This window comes from Heterodontus francisci, chromosome 8, assembly GCF_036365525.1.
Source record: "Heterodontus francisci isolate sHetFra1 chromosome 8, sHetFra1.hap1, whole genome shotgun sequence".
NCBI lineage: Eukaryota > Metazoa > Chordata > Chondrichthyes > Heterodontiformes > Heterodontidae > Heterodontus > Heterodontus francisci.
In genome coordinates, this window is record NC_090378.1 from 22,969,477 (window position 1) to 22,996,586 (window position 27,110).

Sequence of the window (27,110 nt, forward strand, 5' to 3'; positions counted from 1 at the left end):
AATTAATATATTGTAATGGTTCATTTTCTCAGTATCGCTTTGATTATAAAGCAAATCGTCTCTAATTTACCAAAATTGCACGAACTTCTGAATATTCCCGGAGTACCTCGCCTCAAATCTCAAATCCCCTCGGGTTGTATTTTAGTGTTTGAATGCGATCTGAAAGGCAACTGTTACAAATGGAAGACTACAAGTTTTACTAAATTTCTCAGTTTATTTAATATGTTGGTTTTGTGAATAAATAAAGTAGAATAGATTATAATATCACACTCATTAAAGTTTTAAAGAAAAGTACACATATTGACATATAGTTTGATAGTCTGCCGCACTCAGAATAATAACCAAGTCATTCCAACCTTGAGATATCTTTAGCTTCACTGTCTCTATGGCAAAACTGGTCTCAATCTTTGCTTACCTGCATCCAAATGCTACCCAACAACTATTAATTTTAATATCTCACATGGTCTGGACTCTGCAACCAACGGGGTCCCTAATGACAGCGCGGTTTTTATTATTTTGTGACTTTCGCCTAAAATAATATTCAAAGACTTTTAAAGTTTTATTAATGGTGGTTGAACCCCGGTTTGCTGTTATTTAACTGCGGACACAGCTGGAAGGCCCGATTTTAACTCTGCAAGTCGATGGGTTTTGAATGAGTTAAAATATTGTCCGCCAGGTCTCCCATCGCATCTCTGAATCACGAGTTGGACCCCTCCTCCCCGCATTCACTCAGAACAGCCTCCAACTCCCGCCTGCTACAAGACACCTGATGCAAAAATACATTCTTGGGGAGCAGGAATGAATTATTGATTTATTCAAACAACTTATTAATTCCACTTGCCATCCGGAACATTTATTAAAAGTTGAGTTCTATTTTGAACTCTCATCTCATGGGAAATAGAGTAACCGTTTAGGAGTGACAGTAAATATTGGATTAAAGTATTTACAAAATTACATTTCGCCCGTTATGTTCGGTTGTATTGACGTTTTCACACGCGTGAGGGCCAGTGGGTGAGGGGAATAATGCCATTCCGATGTTAGACACATGACTAAGAGTCAAACTGGAAACCTGCTTGACTGGGTGGAGATTGGAAGCGATGTTTCTCATCCACTTGTCGGAAAACTCGCCCATTTGTGTGATTTATGTAATTAAATGTATATGCAGAAAGTAAGCCGAACCGAAGGTTACTTTGCCATGTTTTCAAATACATTTATAATCAACTCTTTTCCTCTCTAAAAGTTGACATTTTTCAAGTGTAATGCGAGTTTGAGGCTGCGAATAATTAGTTTTAAGTTTCTACTTAACTGAATTCAAACATTTCACCTTTTAACACTAAGAATGTCGAACAGGATTATTTTAAGTAAAAACTGTAAATAGGATTAAGTAAAATTTAGTGAGGCAAAATATTGTCTTTAGCTGCCTGCAGTGTTTGTAGAAAGGCACGCTGCTGCACACGTAAAACTCTTCTGGTCCTTATGTTCGGATGTGATACAATCCTCATGGTACGTGAAAGATATCCGAGTACGTGCTATTATCACTGGGGAGGTTTCGCGTGTGGTGCAGTCGCAGAACTGGACATGCCGGTGGGATTGAAAAGCTGCCTCTTGCTGGGCAGCTGTCGTTTCTCTTTGCTTTCCGCGTAGTGTTTCTCACTCACTGTCTATTTCAAATCGTGCTGTGTCTCACGGTGCCTTCGGAGATCCACTTTCCTCTGGAATCCTTTACCACACAGATCACAGCCGAACGGTTTGAAGCCAGTGTGCTTACGACTGTGTGTGATCAAATTGGAGCTCTGGCTGAAAGCTTTGCCACACACCTGGCACTTGTGGGGCTTTTCACCTGGAAAATAATGGGAAGGATATCATTCCTTAGGAATCGCACTGCTTTATCTAACATACACGGGTAGTAAACTACTTTTATAATTATATAAATATATCATTTATATCTCGAGATCGTAACAGGGCTTAATTTTAAACACACCGTTTTTTTTAGCTCCCTCTTAGTGAATCCTTGTTCACTAACTTCCAATTATGAGGCAAAGAAACTAGCCAAGCAGGTTTTCTTAGGTTTAAAGAGGTTGGACTTTATTAAATTTAAACTCTAATTTAGTTAATGCCTATGGATACGGGATGTGCGTAGGCTAGCATGCATAAGCGATACACACATGCAGATAGAGACAGAAAAGAACAGAAGAAATAAAGTGGAAAAGTTTGAGGCAATATCTGAAGATGGTTTTGGTTATTGTTCTTCGAGCTCACTGTAAAATCCTTGATTGTAGGTAGGTTTTGCCTTTCATTGGGGCCCAGTATTCTTCTTAAACCTTGTTCGATATAGGATACTTTTCTCTCTTGAAGTTCATGTGTCCTCAGTGGGTCCAGAGGCTTGTGAGATAGAGGTGGGAGCAGACTGGAGATGTATTCTCACTCCAAGAGCAAACAGTCTTTTCTTGGTTCAAACGCCTTGTACAATTCAGAAAAACCCAGGTTGCCAAGCAGGTTAGTCATTTGACTAGCTGGTCTGACCATGTCTGTTTGTGAATTACCTTGTCTTAGCCGACCTTGGAATGTCTCTTCTTACACACAGTACCTGGTGCTCAAAGTCCATTGTGGTTTTAATTGGAGCAGGGACTAGCCCCTTTGTCCCTCCAAGCACTGTCAGTTACTATGCAAATGCTTTTTCCAGCCATGGCTGATCTGTTTAACAATCATTTGCTCACTCCAGCAACAGTTTAAAATCAATGTTCATCTGACAAAATTAATATGCCTCATTCTTGGCAGGTGGGGTGTCTGCATGGTACCTCCACACCCACGGAATGAAATGCGATTTGAGAAATGTGCATTTCATTAAAAAGGGTTGAGAGAGAAAATATAAGATGCAGGGAAAAAAAGCATGTGAATCGCTCATTCATTCACATTCATTCATAAATTCTCAAACTTATTACTGTCTGTCTTTTCTTGGTGCCAGTGCTATTTTAACTACCCCAATAAACATGTGGTTCTTTGGGGAAGCTTTTCTTCAGTTTACCCATTTCCATGACTGCCTAGGGTCTTTGTTCCTGTTGGGGTCTGCAAAGGAGGGGGGGGGGGCAGTGGTGGGGGGTAGATTTATTTAGTCCTAAGTTGGAATTTTTTTTCTCAGGAGAGTCAATAGTGGGTGGGTCTATCCTGAATTTTCTTTCAGTGCTTTGCTGAGTCATGCAAAGGCTTTTGACTTTAGGGGCATGGGTGGTTCTCTTTTTATATGACTGTGGGGAAGGATTCTTTGCTAATCTCCCCTTTGTCCTCTGGGGCACTCCTGCCTGCAGGTATTTGTGCAGACTCTACTGCATTCCCCTGTGGCACTTCGACTAGGAGAGGCATCATCCTCACGGTTTCTCTGCCCCCTAGACGTTTTTCTTTAAGTCCACAGGTTCCTGTAAATGCTGTTAGCAACTCTAGTGGGGTGCTTCTAGTGTCTGCATTTACATAGGAAGATGTGGGGTCTAACTTTTCACATTTTTCAGGGTTGGCTGACTGGACAGCAGGGCTTTTTATCTAGGATTCCTCCCAGACTTCTTTTAACCTGCTCATGGTCACTTTCTTTCCTTCCCTTTCTAAACTTTTGCCAGCCGTGTGCCTGCCTGTCCCCTTTTGTTTTCAGTGGGGGTCCCTTACATTCACCAGCCCTCTGCTGGTGGGTCCTCCTAACACTGTTACAGGACTTAGGGATGCAGGTTTCACTGTAGGCTGGGGTTGCCCCTCAACCTGACACATGTGGCAACTCCTGCAGTACTCCTCCACATCTTTGTGGAGTTTTGGCCAATCAAACCATTGTCTTATGTGGGCTTTGGTCTTTCATATACCAGCATGTACAGCCACTGTAGTCTCATGGGCCCTTCTTAATATTTCTCTCTGGTACATCTGCGGCAACATTAACTGGTGAACTACTGTCCACTCCTTGCTCTCAGGTTTGTGAGGAGAACTCCATTTCCTCATCAGTACCTCATTCTTTAAATAATAGCAATCAGGGACTCCCTCTGCTTCACTTTCAGACTGGGCAACCTGTGCTAACTCTTGCAATACTGGGTCGGCTCACTGAGACTCTGCTCAGGAAAATTTATTGAATTCATTCCCTGGGTCTTCTAACTTTCCAAAGAAAGTCTCGGGCAGGCAGACCTCATGGTCATCTGCCTGTGGTGCCAATTCAGTCCCCCTCTGGGGGAACTGGTTTGATCACAGCCTGAGTCATTACACATTCAGGGAAACTGCAGGGGACCATCTCCTGCCACTGCCCTGTCTCCCTGACTTCCTGCGGTCTTTCTTTCACTACTGGCAGGGCTACCACCTTCATCCCCATGAGATCATTACCTCAGAGCAGTTCAAGCCCATCCATAGGCAAACTAGGAACAATCCCTACTGTTACCGGTCCCAAAACTAGGTCACACCCCAGGTTCACCCGATGTACAGGTACAGGCATACACTGCCCTCCAATACCATTCTGGTGTTCATTGCACTCTCTGGGGGAAAGGTCAGGCCTTTTCCCAGTAAGAGGGATCTAGTGGCCCCTGTGTCCCTAAGAATTACTATGGGCTTGCTTGCCCCACTCAAGGGGTATGGGGTTACTTTCCCTTCAGACACAAAACCCTGATAACTTTCAGGAATCCTATTAACTTTTCCTGCACCTGTAGTAGTAAGCCTCCTGGGTCTCGCTCTTACTGCAGTTAAAACCACAGCTCGTTCTGCTGTGCTTTCCATCAGGTTCCCTTCTTCACTGAACGGGTATGCCCTGATTAACACTGCAGGTTTTCCCTTTAGCTTCCAGCAGTCAGATTTTAGATGACCTGCCTTATTACCATGGAAGCACACAGGTCTCCAGGTCTCACTCCTGCTCACAGTACCTTCCTTTGTGGCTAGAGGAGGGCCCCCTATGTCTCCTACTTTTCTTGCTCTCCCAGGATTGCTTGGGCTCTTACCACTTTCCCACCCTTTGTCCTTTTTGGATTTGTGGGGGTGACTAGGAAAGGATCCCCCCGGGAAACTGAATTATAAATTAAAGCAAACTCATCAGCCAGTACTGCTGCTTGTCAGGCTCTCAGAACCTGCTGCTCCTCTATGTGGGTCTTTTTGGAGAGTGGGAGAGAGTGTTTAAATTCCTCTAACAGAATTACTTCTCTGAGATTCTCATAGCTGAGCTGTACTTTAAGAGCCCCCAGCCACTGGTCAAAAGCCAGCTGCTTACTTCTTTCAAACTCCAGTTAAGGTTGATTAGTTTGCTTTTTGAGGGTTCTAAACATTGGGTGATAGGCTTCGGTTACTAATTCATATGCCCTGAGGATAGCATTTTTTTGTCAGTTCATTATTTGATGAACTCTCATCTGGCAACAGGGAATAAACCTCATGGGCTTTTCCAGTTAGCTTGCTTTGTAATAAAAGAGGCCAGGTCTCAGCTGGCCTATTTAGCTGCCTTGCCAGTTTCTCAAAGGACACAAAAAATGCTTCCACTTCTTCCTCATTGAAATTTGGGATTAGTTAAGCTAGTTTTAACAATTCTGTAACCAGCCCTGAATTACGATCCTCCATATTGGCCATGCTTTCACTGGGGTTACCCCCTAGTTAACTCAAGTCACTTCGGCTCTCTCTCTTCGCATTCCTTCCAGAATATTCTTTCTCTCTCTCTCCCCTCTGTCTCGCTCGTTCCTTCTCCTGTCTTTCTTTTTCTTCATGTTCCTTCTGGAAGGCTCTTTCTTTTCCCCTCTTCTCTAATTCAAGTTTCCTCTGTTCCAATTGTATCTTTTCTAACAGTACCCTGTCTGGGTCAACTTCTAACACTGTTTCTGCTTCTTCAGATTCAAGGGAAAAATGGTTAGCCACTAGTCTTAGGAGTTCAGACTTCCTAGCCTAGCCATGTACAGTGATCCCACACTGCTCAGCTATTTTCCTCAGCTCTTCCATTGACAATGCTTTTAACTTATCCCAAGATACTTCACCCTGGCTTGGAGAGCTACTAGCTTCAGTCACAGACATGTTAGTATTCAAGCGCACACAAGAAAACCTGCATTGAAAACTTGTTCTTTTTGATTGGGAACAATTTGGCTTCCCACTTCCAATTTCTCTCATTTGTCTGTGGGACAATTCCGGATGCTAGCACCCAAATGTCTGTTACAACCAGGTGAAAAAGGGGTCTAGGGTTCCCTCTCAGCCTTCACCTGGTCTTACTGTAACAGGGTTTGATTTTAAACACATCATTTTTTAAGCTCCCCCTTGGTGAATCCTTGTTCACTAATGTCCAATTATAAGGCAAAGTAACTATCCAAACAGGTTTTCTTAAATTTAAAGAAAAAAGGTTGAACTTTATTAAACTTAAACTCTAATTTGGTTAATGCCTATGGATATGTGACGTGCCCACACTGGCATGCATACGCAATACACACATGCAGATAGAGACAGAAAAGAGCAGAAGAAATAAAGTGGAAAAGTTTGAAGCAATATCTGAAGGTGGTTTTGGTTACTATTCTTTGAGCTCGCTGTAAAGTCCTTGATTGTAGGTAGGTTTTGCTTTTGTTGGGGCCCAGTATTCTTCTTAAACCTTGTTTAATGTAGGATACTTTTCTCTCTTGAAGTTCATGTGCCCTCAGTGGGTCCAGAGGCTTGTGAGATAGAGATGGGAGCAGACTGGAGAGGTCTTCTTACTCCAAGAGCAAGCAGTCTTTTCTTGGTTCAAACTCTTTGTACAATTCAGAAAAACCCAGGTTGCCAAGCAGGTTAGTCATTTGACTAGCTGGTCTGACCATGTCTGTTTGTGGATTACCTTGTCTTAGCTGACCCTGGAATGTCTCTTCTTACACACAATACCTGGTGCTCAAAGTCCATTGTGGTTTTAATTGGAGCAGGGAATAGCACCTTTGCCCCACCAAGCACTGTCAGTTACTATGCAAATGCTTATTCCAGCCACTGCTGATTTGTTTAACAAGTCATTTCCTTGCTCCAGCAACAGTTTAAAATCAATGTTCATCTGACAAAATTAATATGCCTCATTCTTGGCAGGTGGAGTGTCTGCATGACAATGGTCGTGTGGTGAAATCAAAAATAGCTTGATTCAGAACATGCTTGTGATTCCTTTACACATTTTGGGAACCCCTTCCCCATCCAGTGTAACCCGCCTTGTCTGACCTTTACTGCGTCTTGTTGGTTATTATATAGGAAGCCCATAGAACGATCGGTAACTGAAAATGTGTCCAATTTACTGTACAGAAAGGTTGATTACTATGATACCAAATATGAAAAAGAGTGAACTTTCATTTAAATATTTGAAAGAGAGAGGATGTGAAACACCAATCTGAAACCCATTAACACGTTTTTAAAATAAACTTTTTAATAGTATCGAGCAAGTTGTTGCAAAGCAACAGTTATGTTTCCTGTGGTGCAGTTAAACACCACGGTGCCAAAGCTAAAGCCTCAGTTATTCATGTCATTCACACAATACTGTAGTCCAATGAGGAACATACTGGTGAAACTTTAAAAGATCGCCTGCTTAATCTGAAAATACTTTGTATTCTTGCTTAAATAGCACAAAAGTGAATGTAAAGATAGCGCCGGTAATACGTGAGCACTTTTCCTGCTGCACTCGTCTGTATGGTCAAGCTTGTTAGGTTTGGGTTTGCTCTCAGAAGAAAGCTTCAGCTAAATAAGGAAATGCAGACACCGAACTAGTTATAACGCTGTCATTTTAACCACTGGCCCTGCATCTGCTTTGAATGGTGTGCTGAATATTTTTGGCCAGGATTAACGGAGTGACAATTCTTACCCTGAGTTTATTCCAATACAGCAGTTAGTCCCATATTTACAGGAGCAATGCGATTGATCTATAAGCAGTGACCTCCTTATTTCTGGCCGAAGTCCCCAGTGTGCAAGTTATTATATTTAACTTTCTGCTGAATAATACTCGCACTCCAACATTTTAAATCCTTTCAATTTTGATCTGCCGTCTGTAAAAAGTAAATTCGTTAGGATTTTGTTGGCGCTATTATATTTTTTTCGTTAGATGTTAGCTGATAATGCTCTTTCTACGCTCTATTGCTTTTGAGACAGCCCCGCCCGTCACTTTTTCACGCTGTTTTATTCTTCGTAAAGTGACCTTCCTCTTCAGACGAGAAATATATCGGTCAAACTATTCAAGATTCATCAAATGACACCAGTCAACACCGTATCAGTTTTCTCAATTAAAAAATAAAATTACAAGTAACAAAATGCTAAATAAAATTAAAATTTGCTGGAAATTCACAGTGGATTCTCAAACATTTGGAAAGAGAACGGACTGTCTTGGGGAAGAGGCACTAAGGATACTAACAGGCTTGCTGTGTATTTCTCTGATCTTAGTTTCACGCTCTATTCTGCTTTTAACAGTTTGTGCATAACACTCACCTACATATAATTGGACGAAATATGAAATATAAGTGTCTACGGATTGTAGCACTAACCCATGCACTGATTGAAAGGTCCGAACAGATTTTACTGCATTTTCAACAATATTGTTGTTTTATGTGAAATCAGATTGTCTCTTCTGCCCCTCTGCTTGTGTAAAGTTTGCTATTGTCACCTCAATCTATACACAGCAGACGATTTTGAGGATCTGGCTCCCTGCACCCCACCCCCACCGTCGAGTGATTCACCTGTCATTTTCACTGGCCTCTAAATCAAGGCCAGACTAATAATACCAGGTAATCATCTTACAGCAAGCCGCTGTGAATAAACAGCGGACGGATCATATTAAGCTACACTGATTGGATTGCCACGATTCAATTATTAAACAGATGCCATTAATGAAATCATTGCCAAATGCCATTTCTTTCGTCAGATATTGTTCACAAAGAGATTCAATATTGCACAGGCATTGAGTTGCAATGCAAACTATGGAGAATGAAATGCACACAAAACCCAAACGGGAAATTGGGCTTTTGTGAATCCTGGTGAAAATGAGCAGGAAGCGCTTCTCGACGCAAAGGGCAGTGTAAATCTGGAACTCTCGCCCTCAAAAAGCTGCTGAGGCAAGAGGTCAATTGGAAATTTCAAAAGTGAGTTTGATCATTTTTAGGCAAAGCTATTAAAGGATAAGGAAGCAAGATGGCTAAACAGATCAGCTATGATCTAATTAAACTGCGAAGCTGAATCGCCTGCTCCTGTTCCTATGTAAAAAGTTACTTATAATCAATGGTCAGCCATAAAGAAGCTGAAGTTTGAAAACCTCTGCCTATTTTAATATTAGCCTAATTGGCAAAACGGAAATCGAATGGTTACCTCCCCGATGTGGGTCGTTTCATTTTACATTTAGTGTGTCTATATATATATATATATATATAGTGTTAATTCGAGTATCAAGTGAGAATTATTCTGAAGAACTGGAACATTACTTGAATGCCCCGCCTCTCCGGACTGATAAGAAGGTTACTGGTTTCCTTCCTTTCAGATTCAGATCAGGGATAACATACATTTCTTTAAGTTGCACTGGAAATAAATGGACTTTAATCTCCAAAAAGCATTTGCCGGCTCCTCCTCACCTGTGTGAATGAAGGTGTGCTTTTTCATGTCTGACTTCTGGTGAAATCTTTTCCCACAGTACTGACAGGGGTAAGGCCTGGTGTCTGAGTGAATCAACAAGTGCGTGGACAACGTAGAAGACCTTTTAAAAGTTTTACCGCAGATCTTGCAGTCAAAGCTCCTTTCCTGATAAAACGGAATGAAATTGCAAAGTGAAATTAAGAAATTATGTTTCAGTTTGTCACCGCGATTAATGATTTGGGTCGTACTATACACGTTTAAGTGACATACAGACAATATATTTAGCAAAACCTTCTACGATAATATCAGTAGCGGATTTAGTTAAGATAAGGACATATCAAAGTTCCAATTTAGTAAGAACATTTCTAAGTTCTAACAAAAAACATACGAACATAAGAAATAAGGACAGGAGTAGGCCATTGTGCCTGCTCTATCATTTAACAAAATCATGGCTGCAAGTCTACATCAACTCCATTTTCTGCCCTATCCCAATATCCCTTGTTTCCCTTAGTCTTCAAAAGTCCATTCATCTCAGTCTTGAATATACTCATGAATTGAGCAGCTATGGCCCTCTGGGCTAGGAATACCAAAGATTCACAACATTCTGAATGAAGAAAGTTCGCCTCATCTCAGTCCTGAATAGCCAACCCTTATCCTGAGATTATGCTCCCTAATTCTAGACTGTCCAGCCAGGAGAAAAAGCCTCAGCATCTACTCTGTCAAACACTCTAAGAATTGTATAGGTTTCAATAAGATAACCTCTCATTCTTCTAAACTCCAGGTATATAGGCCCATTCTACTCAATCTCTCCTCATAGCAAAGCCTCTCATCCCAGAAATCAATCTAGTGAATCTTTGTTGCATCCCCTCTAAGGAAAGAATACCCTTCCTTAGGTAAGGAGAGCAAAACTTTATAGGGCAGAAAATGGAGTTGATGTAGACTTGCAGCCATGATTTTGTTAAATGATGGAGCAGGCCAACTTTAAGGGCATTTAAGTGGTCATTGGATAGACATATGGATGAAAATGGAATAGTGTAGGTCAGATGGTTTCACAGGTCGGCGCAACATCGAGGGCCGAAGGGCCTGTACTGCGCTGTAATGTTCTAGAAAAAAAACTCCGCAGTACTCCAGGTTTGATCTCACCAAAACCCTATATAATTAACTTCCTTACTATTATACTCCAATACCCTTGCAATAAAAGTTAAAGATGCCTTCCTAATTGCTTGCTGTACTTGTATGTTAACTTTCTGTGATACAAGGACCCCCAAATTCCTCTGAATACCAACATTTACTAGTTTCTCACGTTTGAAAAATATTCTGCTTCTCCATTCTTCCTACCAGAGTGGATACTTTCACACTTCCCCACATCATACTCCATCTGCCACCCTCTTGCCCAATCACATAACCAGTCTATATCCTTTTGAAGCCTCTTCATGTCTCCCTCACAGCTTACTTTCTCACCCAGCTTTGAATCATCAGATAAATTGAAAATATTACATTCGTCCTTTCATCTAAGTCTAATTCATCTAATATGGATTGTAAACAGCTGATGCCCAAGTTCTCAATTAGTTACACCCTGCCATCTCAAAAATGACCCATTTATTCCTACTCTCCGTTTTCTGTCCATTGATGAATCCTCGATCCATATTAATATATTATCCGGAATACTGAGTGCTAATCTTGTGTAACCTCTTGTGTGGCACCTTATCAAATGCCTTCTGAAAATCCAAATATACTACATCCACTGGTCCCCCCTCATCTATGCTGCTGGTTACACTTTCAAAAAACTCTTAATAGGTTTGGCAAACATGATTTTCCTTTCATAAAGTCGTGTTGACTATGGTTAATCATATTGTAATTTTCCAAGTGCTCTGTTAACAATAGAATCTAGATGACATTCCCAAAAAAAACTATTATAAAGTTATTATAAAGTTAACTGTTATAAATGTAACGTTAGAAAATAACTATGCAAAATGCCCAGTATTGCCATTATTTTAAATATCTCTAATTACATGATCGACATTGAATCAGGCCAGAAGGAGGCTATTCGGTCCATTGCGTTTGTGCTGGCTCTTTGAAAGGGCTATCCAATTAGCCCCGCTCCTCATATTTCTCCTTTTCAAGTAATATATCCAATTCCCTTTAAGGTGACTATTGAATCTACTTCCACCACTTGTTCATATAACAATGTTTAACAGTGCAAATAAATATTGCTGCAATAATACTCATGCATGGGTTCTGTCTAAATTAAATTAAAAGAATTTAGTTGCTTCGGATGCACGGAGCGTTCCTCAGCTCGGGCGGTGCTTATATGTGAGTGCTTTATGTCCAGGTTAGATGATGCCACGAGTGATTTGTTATAGTTACAATTCGCAGGTGCCTCCCTACCTGTGAGTGCACCGCTTTGTGCTGCTCCAGGCTGACCGCGTGTCCAAATGTTTTGCCACAACTGTCACAGGCGAAGGGGCGGGTGCCGCTGTGAGACCGGCGGACGTGGACTTCAAGACCGTGAGGAGTGGAGAACACCTGATACAGAGGCAGGAAAGGAGAGTTAGCGCATCCTTCAAACGAGAAAGTCATCACGATGAGGTGATACCGCAGGAGCAGGCTCAGACCAGACCAGTATCTGTGAAATGTGATGGGCGGACCAGAGTTATACTGCTAGCTGAGCATCTAACCCATTAATACAATCGTGTACACTGAGAGAAACCGGAAACCACTACCGATGGACCGAAACCTAACAGTATAACGTCATTCAAAAACATATCAGAAACAATTTCTAATCACTGATTGGGAGAGGATACAATACCCTTACTTTAAAAACTGATAATAAAAGGCATTCAAAACAATTAAGGGTTTGTAGTTGTGAATTGACGATTGTGTACTGGGTTCTAAATATTAATCTTCATGTTGATTTGGATCATTTTTATTCAATATTTGACAAACCTGAGTTACATATAAGTGGACTGGGTTACTTACACACAGCGACATTTTTGGGCAGGTTTAAAAAATTATTCAGCATTTTATCTGTATGTGCAAATCAGTCGATTTGTTGGGGAAAGGCACATTTGATCAAAGCATGTAAAATAAGCTACTGTTATAACTGCAACAGTATTACATTATTTTATGCAGTGCAATAAAGAGAAGAAGAAAGAGAATACAAGGGGGTTTCCAGCAGTTTGGATGAGCAGTATTGTAACGACAATAACAGCACTGTGGGTGCACCTACCCCACATGGACTGCAGCGACTCACCACCACCTTCTCAAAGGCAATTAGGAATGGGCAAGAAATGCTGGTTTTGCCAGTGACACCCACATCCCGTGAACGAATTAAAAACGGACTAGACGCCTGTATTAACACCTTTGATGCTATCCTTGCTTACAAGTGGAGGAGCAACTGTTGAGACCCTTCGTCAGAACGTGTTCACCCTGCCTCCCTCCACAACTGCTGCCTGAGCTGATGAGTGTTTTGTTCTGTTTTTATTCAAAATTTCCAGCATCTGCAGTAGTTTGCCTTTTGTTGTATACCCTGTGTTTGGGCTCTATTTGGGCTCCATTAAAAATGGTTTACAAAATCAGAATTAAAACGGGCGAATAAATTGCCCTGTCGCTTGCTACTGGATAAGGCAAATTACGACATAAATCACTACGAGAATAATTGATGCCTTTGCTATTGATAACTCGTCAAGGTTTTATAAACAGACTTGAATTAATAAGAGACCAGAATATTTAATGCTGAATAGGACTATAAAAGCAAATAAAAAGATTAATGGATATTAGGTGCTGATTATTTACAGCAATATTACCAAGGGGGTTCTTCTGGTGCTATGAAACCGGAAGTAAGGTAATAAAACCGAGAATAAAGCAAGATGGTTTCTCGATCATCTGATCCCCAAGGTGAATGTATTGCTTGCAAATCTGCACACCCTACAGTTGGTTGCACTGAGTCATAGTTCATGTTCATTTTTATTTTAATTTCCCTTTTTTTTGCCAATTTCTAGTATTGTACTAGTTACAAGTGGACATAATACTCAATGTATCCGATGTATGACAAGGTTCAGAAGAAGGCTACGTGAACATACCAACAACTACAGACAGGGGAGACCCTCTGGTCCATCCAACCTGTTCTGCACAATTGTGATACCTTGTGCCACGATATGTACACTCTCCACCCCACCCAAAAGCATGTGATCATTACAAGGTTATTGAGGGAATAATCTGCAGTTAGTTCCAGATAATGTCAGTCCTTATAAACATATAGCAGTCTCTTTTGGGCCTCCTTATCTCGAGAGACAATGGATACGCGCCTGGAGGTGGTCAGTGGTTTGTGAAGCAGCGCCTGGAGTGGCTATAAAGGCCAATTCTGGAGTAACAGGCTCTTCCACAGGTGCTGCAGAGAAATTTGTTTGTTGGGGCTGTTGCACAGTTGGCTCTCCCCTTGCGCCTCTGTCTTTTTTCCTGCCAACTACTAAGTCTCTTCGACTCGCCACAATTTAGCCCTGTCTTTATGGCTGCCCGCCAGCTCTGGCGAATGCTGGCAACTGACTCCCACGACTTGTGATCAATGTCACACGATTTCATGTCGCGTTTGCAGACGTCTTTATAACGGAGACATGGACGGCCGGTGGGTCTGATACCAGTGGCGAGCTCGCTGTACAATGTGTCTTTGGGGTATAGCAGTATAATATGTGAATTTACCATACAGTGGACAGTATAAAATAGATTTAGGACACATGATAAGAATGAAACTAATGCTGTGTTTATCATATTAGCGCAATATGTCACCTAATCCAGGGTCCAATAAAAATTCTGATTATTAATTTATTTGTCGGGAACTGTGAAGTGCTTTATGTTATGAATGGCTACTTAATGGGGATTTGTTGTGCCAGCAAGAGTTTGATCAGTAAGGGGTTGGAGTCGCTTTGCTTAAGTTCAATAAGTAATTTTAATTCCAATTCTTCTGAGATTGGTAGAAAGGGAGAGCTTTCCTCAGGCCAAGCAAGAGTGCACAGTACTATATGGCGTTGACTTGTTCACGACGTTTCCATTGTTGCAGTCGCCACCTCCTTTCTCGATCTTCTCCAATCCCTAGCTTCTCTCTTAAAGGAGCCAACTCTTTACTGGTGTACCAGTCAAGCACAAACATCTGGAGCTAATGTTACCACACGGCAGTGAGACATTTCCCTCCATTTCACCGCTCGGGACTGTGATCGTTTTATCTGCCTCAAAATATCACCAATTTGGTGGAATAAAGAGTTATCGGAGAAAAGTGCGTCACACGATAAGAAGCGTGCATACAAAACCTTGCGGCGTGGAATGACATAATGCGGACGTGGCAATCCATTCCCTCAAACCACTGCATTCTGAGCTCAGCATTACTGCTATGGGGAGGTACTGGAGAGAAAGTCATACCCTTACCTGTGGGGGAATAGGTTTTTTGGTTCAGTGAGGATATCAAGGGCTATGGAACAAAGACGGCTAAATAAGAGTTGAGGTAGAGATCAGCTGTGATCTATTGCAGGGCGACAGAGGCTGGAGGGGGCTGAATGAAATGCTCCTGTTCCTATGCTCAAGCACTACAGCAAATCTCTTGGCTCAGAGCAGCACTAGGCACGGCGTAGGTTTAGATGGGTGGCCCATGGAGAAAATGGAATGCGGAGAAAATAGAGGGATGGAAAACTCTTACAAAAATCCATAGAATGCTTCTAATGACTGGGAACTGCAGCCTGTTACTGATCAGACTCCAGATTTATAGGAGACTTTCCAAAGGGAGCCTGTGGGAAGGCAGCGTGACTGGGAGTTGCGCCATACCTTGCTGCATTTGATGCATTTGTAAGAGCCGTTGTTCAGGAGCAGTCGGGTGCAAAGGAGCTCGGACTCTGTCTTGATTTCGGTTCTTTTCTCATGAAAGCTGTGGCTGCGCTCGCTGTACAGACTGGGGGCTGTGCTAAGGTCCCTGTAGAGGCCACTACCGGGGCCGTGCTCACTGTAGAGGCCAGAGGCGGGGTTGAGGTCGCTATACAGCCCAGTGGCGGAGTTTCGTTCACTGTAGAGCCCCACAGTGGAGCTTCGTTCCAGAGCTGGGGAGCGGTAGTTCTGCACCAGGTACTTCAACTCCGAGCCTGTGTAACTATTCCATCCGTACTGTTTGAAAGGCAACGCAAATGGATGGCTTTCCTCCACAGATGGGGAGAGAGATTTCTCAGAGACTAAACGAAAAAAAAAGCAAAGAAATTAAATGATTCCCTGTGATATTGCAATAATAACTACATGTTTAATTAAACATGACTATATACTATGTTTATAGTATATGTTTATGTGTAAGAGTTGGAAACATATCTTACTGTATTTTAGAGATATCAAACTGTTCCAGAAGTCTATGAACATCATGACACAGAGTTTTAAAGCATGTTTTAACTATTAGGGGTAAGGCAATTACCAGAAGGTATCTGTTGACCAGCAGTTCAATATTAGGAAATATTCCCCCTGATAGCCCGGGTGTTAGCAACATGGTAAATTATTCTCAGGTCGCTATTTCTAACGAAATTGCCAACCTGATTTCAAACTATTTACCATTTTGTTAGAAATAGTTACAAAACCATCCAAGTTGAGGAAGTGGCTCATTTTTTTTCTCTGTTGCCCGTTTTAAAAAAATATTTTGATAGCTGTCCAATTGTACCAGTAGAATGAGGGAAACATGGACAGTGTCCATGTCTGTCCGCTTTGTTGCAATTTGGCTTCATCTGCCGCCGAACTACTTTCTATCTTTCTAACTGACACTCAATGGTCTGTTCAATTCGGAATTGTTCCACAGATTGGCGGCAGTGTGTGTATATGTTACCTGGTGATGCAGATGGAGAAGGAGGTCTCCAGAAATTCTCATACTCAGGGGCTCTTCCACAGACACTACCTTCACAGCTCGCCGGAGACTCGGGCACTTCAGCCGCTTCCACCAGCTGCGATTTAGGTGAAAAACTGCCTTTGGAATCCACACAAGGCACATCTGGGCAATAAGCAGCATCTTCTAGTATCCTGCTCTCTGTAATCACATTTGAGGGAGGGAGGGGGGTGGAGAAAAGGGGCCAGTGGAACTTATTAAACTGGTAGTACAATTATAGAGAAAACAGTTTGCTGTCATCAGATTTTAATTAGTCAGTGCTAAGTGCCGTCTCTATTACTAGCAGAAGGCAAGTGTACAATGCTAGAATATGTATCCGTCTGCGGTGTAATCGGCACCATGTCCTCGATAATAAATTAGATTGATTGCGCAACTTTCCTATTTCAAAGCTGGGTTTACATGTATAAGTAATGAAATAATTCAAAATGAAACATTAAAAAAAACACTTGCATTGCTCCAGTGCATTATCATGTCATTCAGAAAGGTTTCAAACTTAAAACTACGGGGCCTTGTTCAAGTAAAAATCAATTATTGTCTAATTGTGTGTGTATATGTTATATGCCCCCTAAATTATTCACATCTTCTGTTAGCTAGAAATGATCACTTTAAAAAAAAGTTTGCACTATGCAAACATTAATAAACTAAACTGATTATAACAAGTATGCAAAGATCAAGGGTAGCGTTGAATCTATAAAATATATTTAAGGCCACATTGAGTTCACAATTAAACTTGTTCGCATGAGATAACCAATAATCTAAGGCGGCACTAGCGAATTTTAGAAGTCGAATATTTCACATTTTCCCCCGGATAAGTCAATTTAATTAGCGAATCAAAAATAAATAAGATGTTATCATAAAGTTTTTAGTCACTTTTCGTTTGCCTATTGCTGAGCGAATTAAAAATAATCTATAGTCGCAGCACAAGAACAAATGACAGCTCTTGCTCACAACAACAACAAATAGACATGAAATAAAAACAGAAAGTGCTGGAAATACTCAGCAGGTCTGACAGTATTTCCAGCACTATTTTTATTCCAGATTTCCAGCATCCGCAGTGTTTTGCTTTTATAACAACAAATAAGTGTTTGGATCAAGTCTTTTTTTGTTTTGCCCCGCTGAAGGGGTTCAGTTACCTGAGCAGATATCTGCCAGGATATGCTCCAGCTTGTTGTTGTAATCATCCTCGGTGTGTCGATGCTGATGGTAGCTGTGCGCTTTCTTACTTTTCACCAGGAATGACCGTGGCATCTCGCAGCCTCAGTCAGTGGAGCAGATTTTCTCTGCGGCTGCACTCGGCTTGGAGAAAATCACTTTCAGCAGCGATTGAATCTTTTTTTTTGAGAGGAGCCTTCGATTTGAGCTTCTGAGAGATTGCACATCATTGGTTAGTTATAGACTTGTTTGACTCCACTCGGCGCATGCGCAAACTGGCTCGCCGTTTACCAGGTGTTGTCCTGCCAGGTGGCAACACAAAGCTCGCCATACAAATCCCTGCAATCTGATTGGACGGGACAGTGCCTACCACCCTCAAATTAATCTTAGATCTCTCTTTCTCCCACTGGGAAATCAAACTGACAGCAAGCGGGATAAGTGACACTATTATTCCACTGTGTTACACAATACTCCATCAACACCATGATCCTCCCTGGGCCTGAAATTGAGTTTCAGCTAGAAACCCCAGCAAAACATTGCAAAACACTGTATTCTTCATCATTAGGCAAAGTTGTAGCAAAATGCCAACGATAAATCCTTCGAGGACTTGAGGGTTTGTTAAAAACAAATTTATTTACATCGCCTGTTCCCTTATGAGACAATAATCTGGAGTAATGGTGTTAAATACTGCTAAATATTTCGTCAGCAAATTATAGTTTGATGCAGTTACCTCACCCTGGTCACTGGATGGTCAGAATACAAAAGACGATGTTAACTATTGATGCAGCATTTGGTTTTAACTCATTCTTCGTTCAAGTTTCAGTGAAGCTAATCAATGTTTTATTTATTCTTCCGCCTAAAAACAAAAAGGCCCCAGTTGCTTGCGTGATGTTAATTGTTGAAAATACTGCTTATGGTTCAGCTAAACTGGGCTCTAGGCGTAACCTGTACATGTGGCGTGCGGGATGGGATTTGTGCAAGGGATGGGAGCGCAGTAAGGTGAAACAGAGAAGCACACGCTAGCCTCACGACAGTCCGAGTGGGAGAATCGGGTTTCCAAAGCCTGGGTGGCTCAGTGCCATGTTGTTGGGTGAAGTGGACATTAATCGCCTTCTCCTCGGCCCATAGTAACTGCATATGTTCATAAACAGCGCACCAGCACACTATACAAAGGGAGGGCTACTTCATTCATATACCCGTTCAACTCATCTTTACATTCGATGTGTTTGGAAGTTGTATCTAACTTTTGGAATCATTTTATTATACCTTACTTATCTCACTAACATTTGGAACGAATAAAAAGAAAAAAAGGCTTGCATTTATATAGCGCCTTTCACGACGTCCCACAGGACGTTCCAAAGTGCTTTACAGCCAATGAAGTACTTTTGAAGGGTAGCCACTGTTGGAATGTAAGAACCAGGCAGCCAAGTTACGCACAGCAAGCTCCCACAAACGGCAATGAGATAATGATGTGATTGTCTGTCTTTGTGATGTTAAGGGATATATAATGGCCAGGACACTGGGGATAATTAATTCCTCTACTCTTCAGTAGGCAGCGACTGATGTGGGCACACTGTTCATTTGTGTTACAAAATGAAATTATAATTAATGACAAACATGTAAAATATGAAAGGCGTTAGTACTATTAACCCAAAGAATAAACATATTAAGTTTGTATAATAGATGAACGCTCATTCAGTCCTCTTAGCTAATCATTTCTGTCCTAAGCACCCAGTGGCCGGTTACAAATTACTTTTGGTTTTATTTGGGTCCCTCAGTATATTTTGTGTCGACACTCTCATAATGTCTGCTTTAGTCAAGTGCTTTGTGTTTGATTTTTGGCAATTCACTTCGGTAAATTATTTTGCAATACGAAGAAGAAATAGATGGTGGGAAAGAGACTTCTGCTTAACCACACTGCAGCTTGTGCAAGCTTGTAAAAAGTTTGATGCGGGTAATGCGGATTAAAAGTAGATTAAATGAGTGAACTCCTGCAATCGGATGGTGGGAGATTAAGATTTCTCTGCACCTGTCTTTGGAATACAGAGCACCCAACCTTTAACGGCAGTCAAGTTTCCCAGTGTGAAACGAAAGAAAAATCAAAGTACTTTTGATAAATGTGTTGACATATTGTTATGCTTTAAATAGGATTGCGTTTGATGTGGCTAAGCAAGGACGAGGATGTGACAATTTTGTTTTCTTAAGGTCCCTGCATCCTGTCGGTTTCAACTCTGATTGGATGGTCAAAGAGTCCATTTTACTGGGTTCACTGGTAGTAGTCAGTCTTACTGCAGGGGTATCCTTATACTAGCCCGAGCTTGCGTACGCTAAATACAGGCATGTCAGCTCGTTTTTTAATCAACGGATTTATGGTCAATGTTGCTCCATCAGGCAGCAACATAAAACTTGGTTCAGCTATAATTCCGACTATTTATTAACATTGATTTATAGTCTAGTGGGAAGGTTTCTGACAGGGAAACAGCGGCGTGAAGCGGCCATTCGCCCTTGTAATTATGCAGCAGGTTACTCACAGGGTTGTACACTTTGTCACCATGAACCCACAGCGACGTTGCTCTTGCATTCAGTGAGCATTCAGTCGGCCAACGTGATTTGCCTTGAGTCTATATTTCAGCAGATCAAATACAACCAGCTCCCCTGTCACCTACGCCTAAACGAGCCAAGGCCACAGTGAGCAAGGGTTGTGATCATTTAGTTAAACACGGCCGATAAACGTGGGAGAAGGAACGAGCGAGTCCATCTGTGGCTGTGATAAAGGAGCGGGACACACGCCTGTGACCCAGGCTCCAGAAATAAACACACCCTCAACTGCATATAAGCCGCAGTTTGAAAGGAAATGAGATGGTCGATTTAGCTCGATAATACAGGTCTGGGGTTTATATAAAACAAGGAAATGTTTATTTTTTGATCCACAGTATATTTGAATAACGGCATAAATCTTTTAAGATTATGTCTGTCCTGAATTCGAAAAAAGTCAAGACGTCCTCCCTTGACTTGTCAAAATGTTCAATGTTTCTGACTCGCGAATATTAAATGTACAAAACAGGGTTTAAAAAAATCACAGGAAGTAGAAAATTGGGCAATGCAAAACTACAGCATGTGGAGCTGCGATGTGAACAGGTTTTACAACACACAATTCTTGACATCATTAACAGACTGTTAGAATGTAGCCCCACTGTGAAGACAAATTCTGTCCCTAAAGAGTCTCGCCCCAAGACAAAGGTGCCACAGTTTATACCCCTGAATTTTAGAAAGGTGCTGCAGTTTACCGACGCAGATGCGTCGAAGCTGAACTGAGCTGGAGTCAGATCTGTAGCAATACCTGGGGAGAGCTAACGACAGAGACTAGACCAAACCCAAAGCCAACCCTCGCCATTGCCCACCCTCATGCAAAGTGTGTAAAACGGTTTATATGCCGAGCTAAGAATTGCATTCACTTAAAGTTTATTTCACTTTTGATAAAAAAGAGAGATAAAACGCGATTTTAGCGACTGTTGTACGTTTTCGACGGTTTGAAATGAAAAAAAAAAATGCTTCTTACCAGTGCTCACTAGCAGCTGTGTGGGCCCTGGAGCGAGAAAGAGGGAGAGGTCGCTTCGGAGCCTCAAAGCCTGAGACTCTGTTAGGTGCAGAATGCGGCGTTAATGGTGAGGGTGGGGATACGTTCACTCCTGTTCCTCTGCATCATCACAAACCACTGCAATCAGAATGGTTTCGCACAGGCTGAAAGTCAAGCAAAGTGGGAACTGATCAGTTTTGTGTAACTCCCAGCAGTTTTGTACTGAAAACCACAAAGGAACTTCCTGTGCTTTCGGACTGTAATATGAGTGAGAAAGCAGCGGGATACTCCAGATTGAGGCACATTAAAACATTATTTTCTTTCCGATTATCCAAACTGGGAGCCCGCCAGTGCCACCTAATTCCCGAGTTGAATATCTTGGTTTAAATGTTTGCGCTTTCTTGCCTAATTGATTCCGATTCCCATGAGGCTTTTTTTAAAAAAAGCACACACAGTTACACTTTGAGCTATTCTTGGATGCCGAGAACTTCCGCACTGAGAAAGTCAAGAGACTCATGACACAGATTTATTTAAAATAGAAAATCATTTCGAACTATCAGCACATGTTCCAATTCTAACCTGTCCACAAGGGAAAGCCTGGCGGCGGGGAATGAGGAGGGAGGTCGCAGTGATCACGAAATCACTTCTCTAACTCCTGAGGTGTGTGTCAGAGATGAGGGGTGGTGGATGTTCGGCACAGGGTTGGTTCAGGAGAGCTCTCAGACGTGGGAAGTTTAACTCTGCTTATTTTCAGGCGCTGTTTCCCCCGGTGTTTCTCACCGTTGTTATTTAAGTTTCACACAATGTGCTGTGAACCCAGGTGAAACGATCTTGAAGATATGACTGTAACACAGCCATGCATCTCAGCGACAACTCAAAGTGATGGACTACACTGGCTCAAGTGAAAACCCGTAAACACTCGGTTGGAACCTATTCACTCCACACACCCGATTCTGTAATGGGACAGAGACAATGAACCCTGCCAACGAGCCCGCTGCCCATCTAAGAACGATCAGTCTAAAATTAGTAGATTTAACGCATAAAAGAAAAGATTGTATCTACAGGCAGCCGAAACCACTCTATACAACAGTTTTCAGCCTCGATGAAGTGAGTTCCTCTTAAGATCAAAAAAGGACAGACTTAAAATCAATCTTACCAAGCTCCATGGAATTAAGTTACGCTGCACGCGTTAAGTCTATTTATATCTGGATGTTAATGGGAAAAGGATAGAAGTTTATCTTGTCAGCGAATGACAACGGAGCTCGGGAAAGAGTTTATGTGAAAAAGCATATCCATAGCCGGGCAAAACCAGGAGCAAGTCTGTTTTTAAGTTGTGCCAAACAACCCACACCCCCGCCCCCACCACCAGATTTCAATTAACTGTTTTTGTGTACTTTTGTTTTTACCCTTTGCCTAAAATAAAATACTCGAGGAGTAATTTGTTATTGTAGTTTTGTGAACGTTTGATGAGAAGTTCTGATTTCACCTAGAGACACATGATGTCACAACAAAGCATCTGGGGGAATCACATTCAGTTGGTCTGTTTGATGGATTCGCCTCGCTTTTAAGCTGGAGCCGCTGCTGCTTCGTTGGAGTTCATTACACATTGAGGGAACGTGTAGTACAGGCAGAATGTGTCAATTTACAATCTAGCGGTCAGTTTGTAATTCAAAATTAAAACGTGTAAGTCTTTTCCTGTATTAAAACGCACGTTTGTCAGTATTAGAATCCCCGCCCGTCGCAGATAAAACTTTAGAACAATCATTTACACTTAGTACTCAACTACAGAATTAATCTGACCCGTGAATGTGGAAAATATGAGAATGTCATTTTAATAGTAACCCCGTTATTTGTACTCCTGTGCATGTTTGTTTGCTTTGCAGCGTGCACGAGTGCAACTTCTTCCAAATCTGTTTTTGTGTAGGCTGTGTCTCAGAAAGTTTTAGCCTTTTATATTTGCACAACCCGATGCACCAAATTACCGAAACCTTCACCCTGTGATGAATAAAAAGTCCAATCCAGAGTCAATCGAGTAAAACTGTTACGAACATGATGTTAGCATTTGATGTGCGTGTATATGTGCACATGCTATACTAAAGTATATATTACCTAATTAATGCATAAATGTATATTCGTCAATTTAAGAGTCATGTACATTTAGCTCGTTAGAAAGTATGGAACACATATCACAATTATTTATTCAACATGAATTACAACAATAACGTGGATTTCTATCGTGCTGTTAATGGAGTAGAAGATTCGGAGGCACCTCTCAACGGCATAATCAAACAAAAATTGATACCCAGCCGAAGAAGGAAGCAATAGGACAGGTGACCAAGAGTTTGGTCAGAGGGATACGTTTTAAAGAGTGCCATGAAGGATAAGAGAGAGCTGGAGAAGTTTAGGGATTTAGGTTGACAGCGCCAGAATTAGAGGAACACAGACCTCTTGGAGGATTGTAGGGTTGAAGAAAGTGACAGAGATAGGGAATGATAAGGCCATGGAGGGATGAGAATTTTAAAATCGAATTGTTGGTGGACTGGATCAGGAACCATTGCAAGTCAGTAGACTCAGGGCTGCTGGGCAAATGGGACCGGGTCCGAGTATAAATATGAGCAGCAGAGTTTTGGATAAGTCACCCTTAGAGATCATGTGACCTGAAGTTTGGCACACATAGTGAAAATAGTACTTAAAATCCCAGTTAATTATCTGCTTAAATAATATAACAAATGACCATAGATACCTTCAATATTTTATGATGCTGTTCCTGATATAAACCTCGATTTTTTCACTCCTGAGAGAGGAAATTGCACAACAGCTGTGATATCAATTAATATTATTATGATACCAGACTTGGAGGTGTGGCAAACAATGAGGATGATACCAATCGACTGCAACTGGACATAGATAGGCTAGCAGAATGGGCAGGCAAGTGGCAAATTGAATTTGATACAGAGCAGTGTGAGGTGATGCGTTTTGGCAGAAGGTATGAGGCGAGGCCGTGTAGACAGTTCTAAAGAGTGTGCAGGGACAGAGAGACCTGGAGGTGCATGTGCATAGATCTTCGAAGGTGGCAGGACATATTGAGAGAGTAGTTAGCAAAGCATATGGGATCTTGGGCTTCATAAATAGAGGTATTGAGTACAACAGCAGGGAAGTGATGCTGAATCTGTATAAAGCACTGGTTAAGCCACAACTGGAGTATTGTGTCCAGTTCTGGTCACTACACTTTAGGAAGGATGTGAGAGTCCTTGAGAAGGTGCAGAGGAGATTTACCAGAATGGTTCTAGGGATGGGGGATCTTAGCTACAAGGTTACGTTGGAGAAGCTGGGGTTGTTCTCCTTAGAACAAAGGAGATTGAGGGATAGTGGTGTACAAAATTATGACAGTTTGGATAAGGTAGCCAAAGAAAAACCATTCCTATTAGCTGATGGTACAAGGACTAGGGGACACAGATTTATGGTTTGGGACAAGAGATACAGGGGGAATGTAAGGAAGAAATGCAGCAAGTTGTAAAGGGTGGTGGAAATAGAGACAATCAATGATTTCAAAAGGAAATTGGATGGGCACCTCAGGGAAATAAACTTGCAGGGCTATTGGGATAGAATGGGACTGATTGCATTGTTCTACAGAGAACTGGCATAGACTTGATGGACCTAATGGCCTCCTTCCATGCTGGAAATGACTCTATGAATCTATATGTATCTTCAGTATCACTGAATTGCTATGTTCCCATATAAAATGAACTGTAAAAAATATACAGTTCAACAGTCACACGGTTTCCACCCCATTGGATCTGGAGCTAAAGCCAACTACATGTGTTGGGTTTGGGTCGGGTCGGGTCGGCTCTGATTTCTGCGTCCAGCATTCTGGCTCGGGTTGAGTCGGGCTTGACTGTACTGTTTTGTTTTGTACTGTTTTCGTTTTAATCGATGACTTTTTTCTGCTTCATTAATATGTTTGTTATTTTTGGGTTGGGTCAGGCATTTAAAAAAAATTAAAGGACTCAGGCCCGGGTTGGGTTCGGGTTGGGTCCAGGTCAGGTTTTAATTTTATACCTGAGCCAGGCTTTAGCTGGAGCCCATCACCTGATGGGCAAAAAGCAAACTCATAGGGACAATGTGCTGGAAGTTTATTAAGGGGCCACATGTTACAAACTGATAAACAATAAGATGGCTGTATCAGGACAACAATGCATTTTCTTTTTACATCAGGTGGGATCCTGAGGTACCAGCATCAGGCCAGATGTCTGCATGCTTCTCTTGTTACTATCTGGTAAAATAATCGTCAAGTGCAAATATAATTTTGTATAGTAAAACACGTTTATATGAAGGTACATTTGCACTGTCACACTGCAAGATGCACATTGATGATTCTGTTACATTATGATTGGGGGTAAGAGTAAACTGATATATGGTGGATCACTTTATCAGTAAATTGGTTGGTTTCCTCACCAACTGAGACATGAGCAATTCCAGCTCCCAACTATATACATATTGTTTTATATATAATATAGTAAAAATTTTAGTCCAGATTCGTTTTGCTAACTTTCCAATGAATAATTGTGGATTAAAACAATAAAACTTTTAGCTCTGTCTAAATCACAAAGAAATAGAGACTGAGAGACTATGAAATCTATGTAAGTCATCATTCTTTAAATACTTACAACCCCAACAATAACTTCAACTTGCATTTATATAACACCATTAATATAGTAAAAAGTCCCAATCTGTTTCTCAGGTGTGTTAGCAAACAAAATGTGATACTAAGTCACATAAGGCAATATTAGGACAGAAGACCAAAAGCTTGGTCAAAGAGGTAGGTTTTAAAGAGCATCATAAAGGAGGAGAGTGAAGTACAGAGTCAAAGATGTGTAGGGAGGGAATTATAGACCTTAGTGACTTGATATGTCTGCCAATGGTGAAATGATTAAAATTGGGGATGCCTAAGAGGTCAGAATTGGAGCAGCATAGAAATCTCAGAGGATTGTAGGGCTGAGGACCTTACAGAGAAAGGGAGAGGCAATATCATGATGGGATTTGAAAACAACATTAAGAATTTCAAAATCAAGGCATTACTTAACCAGGAGCCAATGTAGGTCAGTGAGTATGGGATTAATGGTTGAACAGGACCTGTTTCAAGTTAGGACATGGGCAGCAGAGTTTTGGATGGCATCAAGTTTACAGAAGGTGGAAATGGGATGCTGGCTAGGAGTGCTTAGAAGAGTCAAGTCTAGGGGTAGCAAAGGCATGGATGAATGTTTCAGCAACAGACGAGTTGAGGCAGGGGCAGAGTCAGGTGATGTTTCAGTGGAGAAAATTGGCAGTCGTAGTGCTGCAGCATCACAGCATCCAACTGGCTCCTGAGTTCTCTTAATTCTAGATTTTTGCCTTCAGTAACCCACCTGGAGCTCCATTCCAGTATTAATGGCTGTTTGTGTGTGGAAATAGTTCCCAGCAAAGAGTCCTGAATTATCTTTTATCAGGCTGTACCTTCATCTCTTCTGCACAACATAGCTTATCATAATGCTCCTGATTTACAATTTAGATTTTAACGTGTAAGGCTTCCATGTAAGGCTAGGGTTTATCAAACGTTTTCTCATACCTCAGTTTTCTGACAGTAAGCAATGAGTAGCCTCATTATCCGTTTCTACGCTGTTTGCAGCATTTAGATCTTTCCATTATGTCTCTGAACAAATCAAAATGAATAAAAAATGATTTAACAAATTTGCTCTTTATACATAGGACTAAATTATATCCACTTTTTCACACATGTCAAATCATAGGTTTCCACAACGCCGATGCGCTATGAATGACCGGCAGAAACAGAAGCTACACATTACTTAGAGGCATTTAAGAATATCTCTTGCCATTATAAAAGATTCACTTTGTGACTTATCTCTGATGCGCCAACACCTACAGCTTTCCAAGTAAGGGGTGGGGATGTCT

General features: G+C 41.5%; 1 protein-coding gene across 2 annotated transcripts; it reads right to left on the minus strand.

Moving 5' to 3' along the window:
* On the minus strand, positions 1-26,850 carry LOC137372692 (zinc finger protein Gfi-1-like). Of its 2 annotated transcripts, none has more exons than XM_068036792.1 (8): positions 26,767-26,850; positions 21,144-21,325; positions 17,566-17,795; positions 16,376-16,573; positions 15,346-15,743; positions 11,923-12,060; positions 9,534-9,699; positions 1-1,840 (listed from the first exon to the last, which is right to left on the minus strand). In XM_068036792.1, the coding sequence occupies exons 3-8, from the start codon at positions 17,678-17,680 to the stop codon at positions 1,662-1,664; spliced, it is 1,194 nt and encodes a 397-aa protein (XP_067892893.1). In that variant the 5' UTR covers positions 17,681-17,795; positions 21,144-21,325; positions 26,767-26,850; the 3' UTR covers positions 1-1,661. The 2 variants fall into 2 exon arrangements, with proteins under 2 accessions (XP_067892893.1, XP_067892894.1); XM_068036793.1 differs by lacking the exon at positions 26,767-26,850 and adding an exon at positions 21,741-21,762.
* Positions 26,851-27,110: the final 260 nt, after the last annotated feature.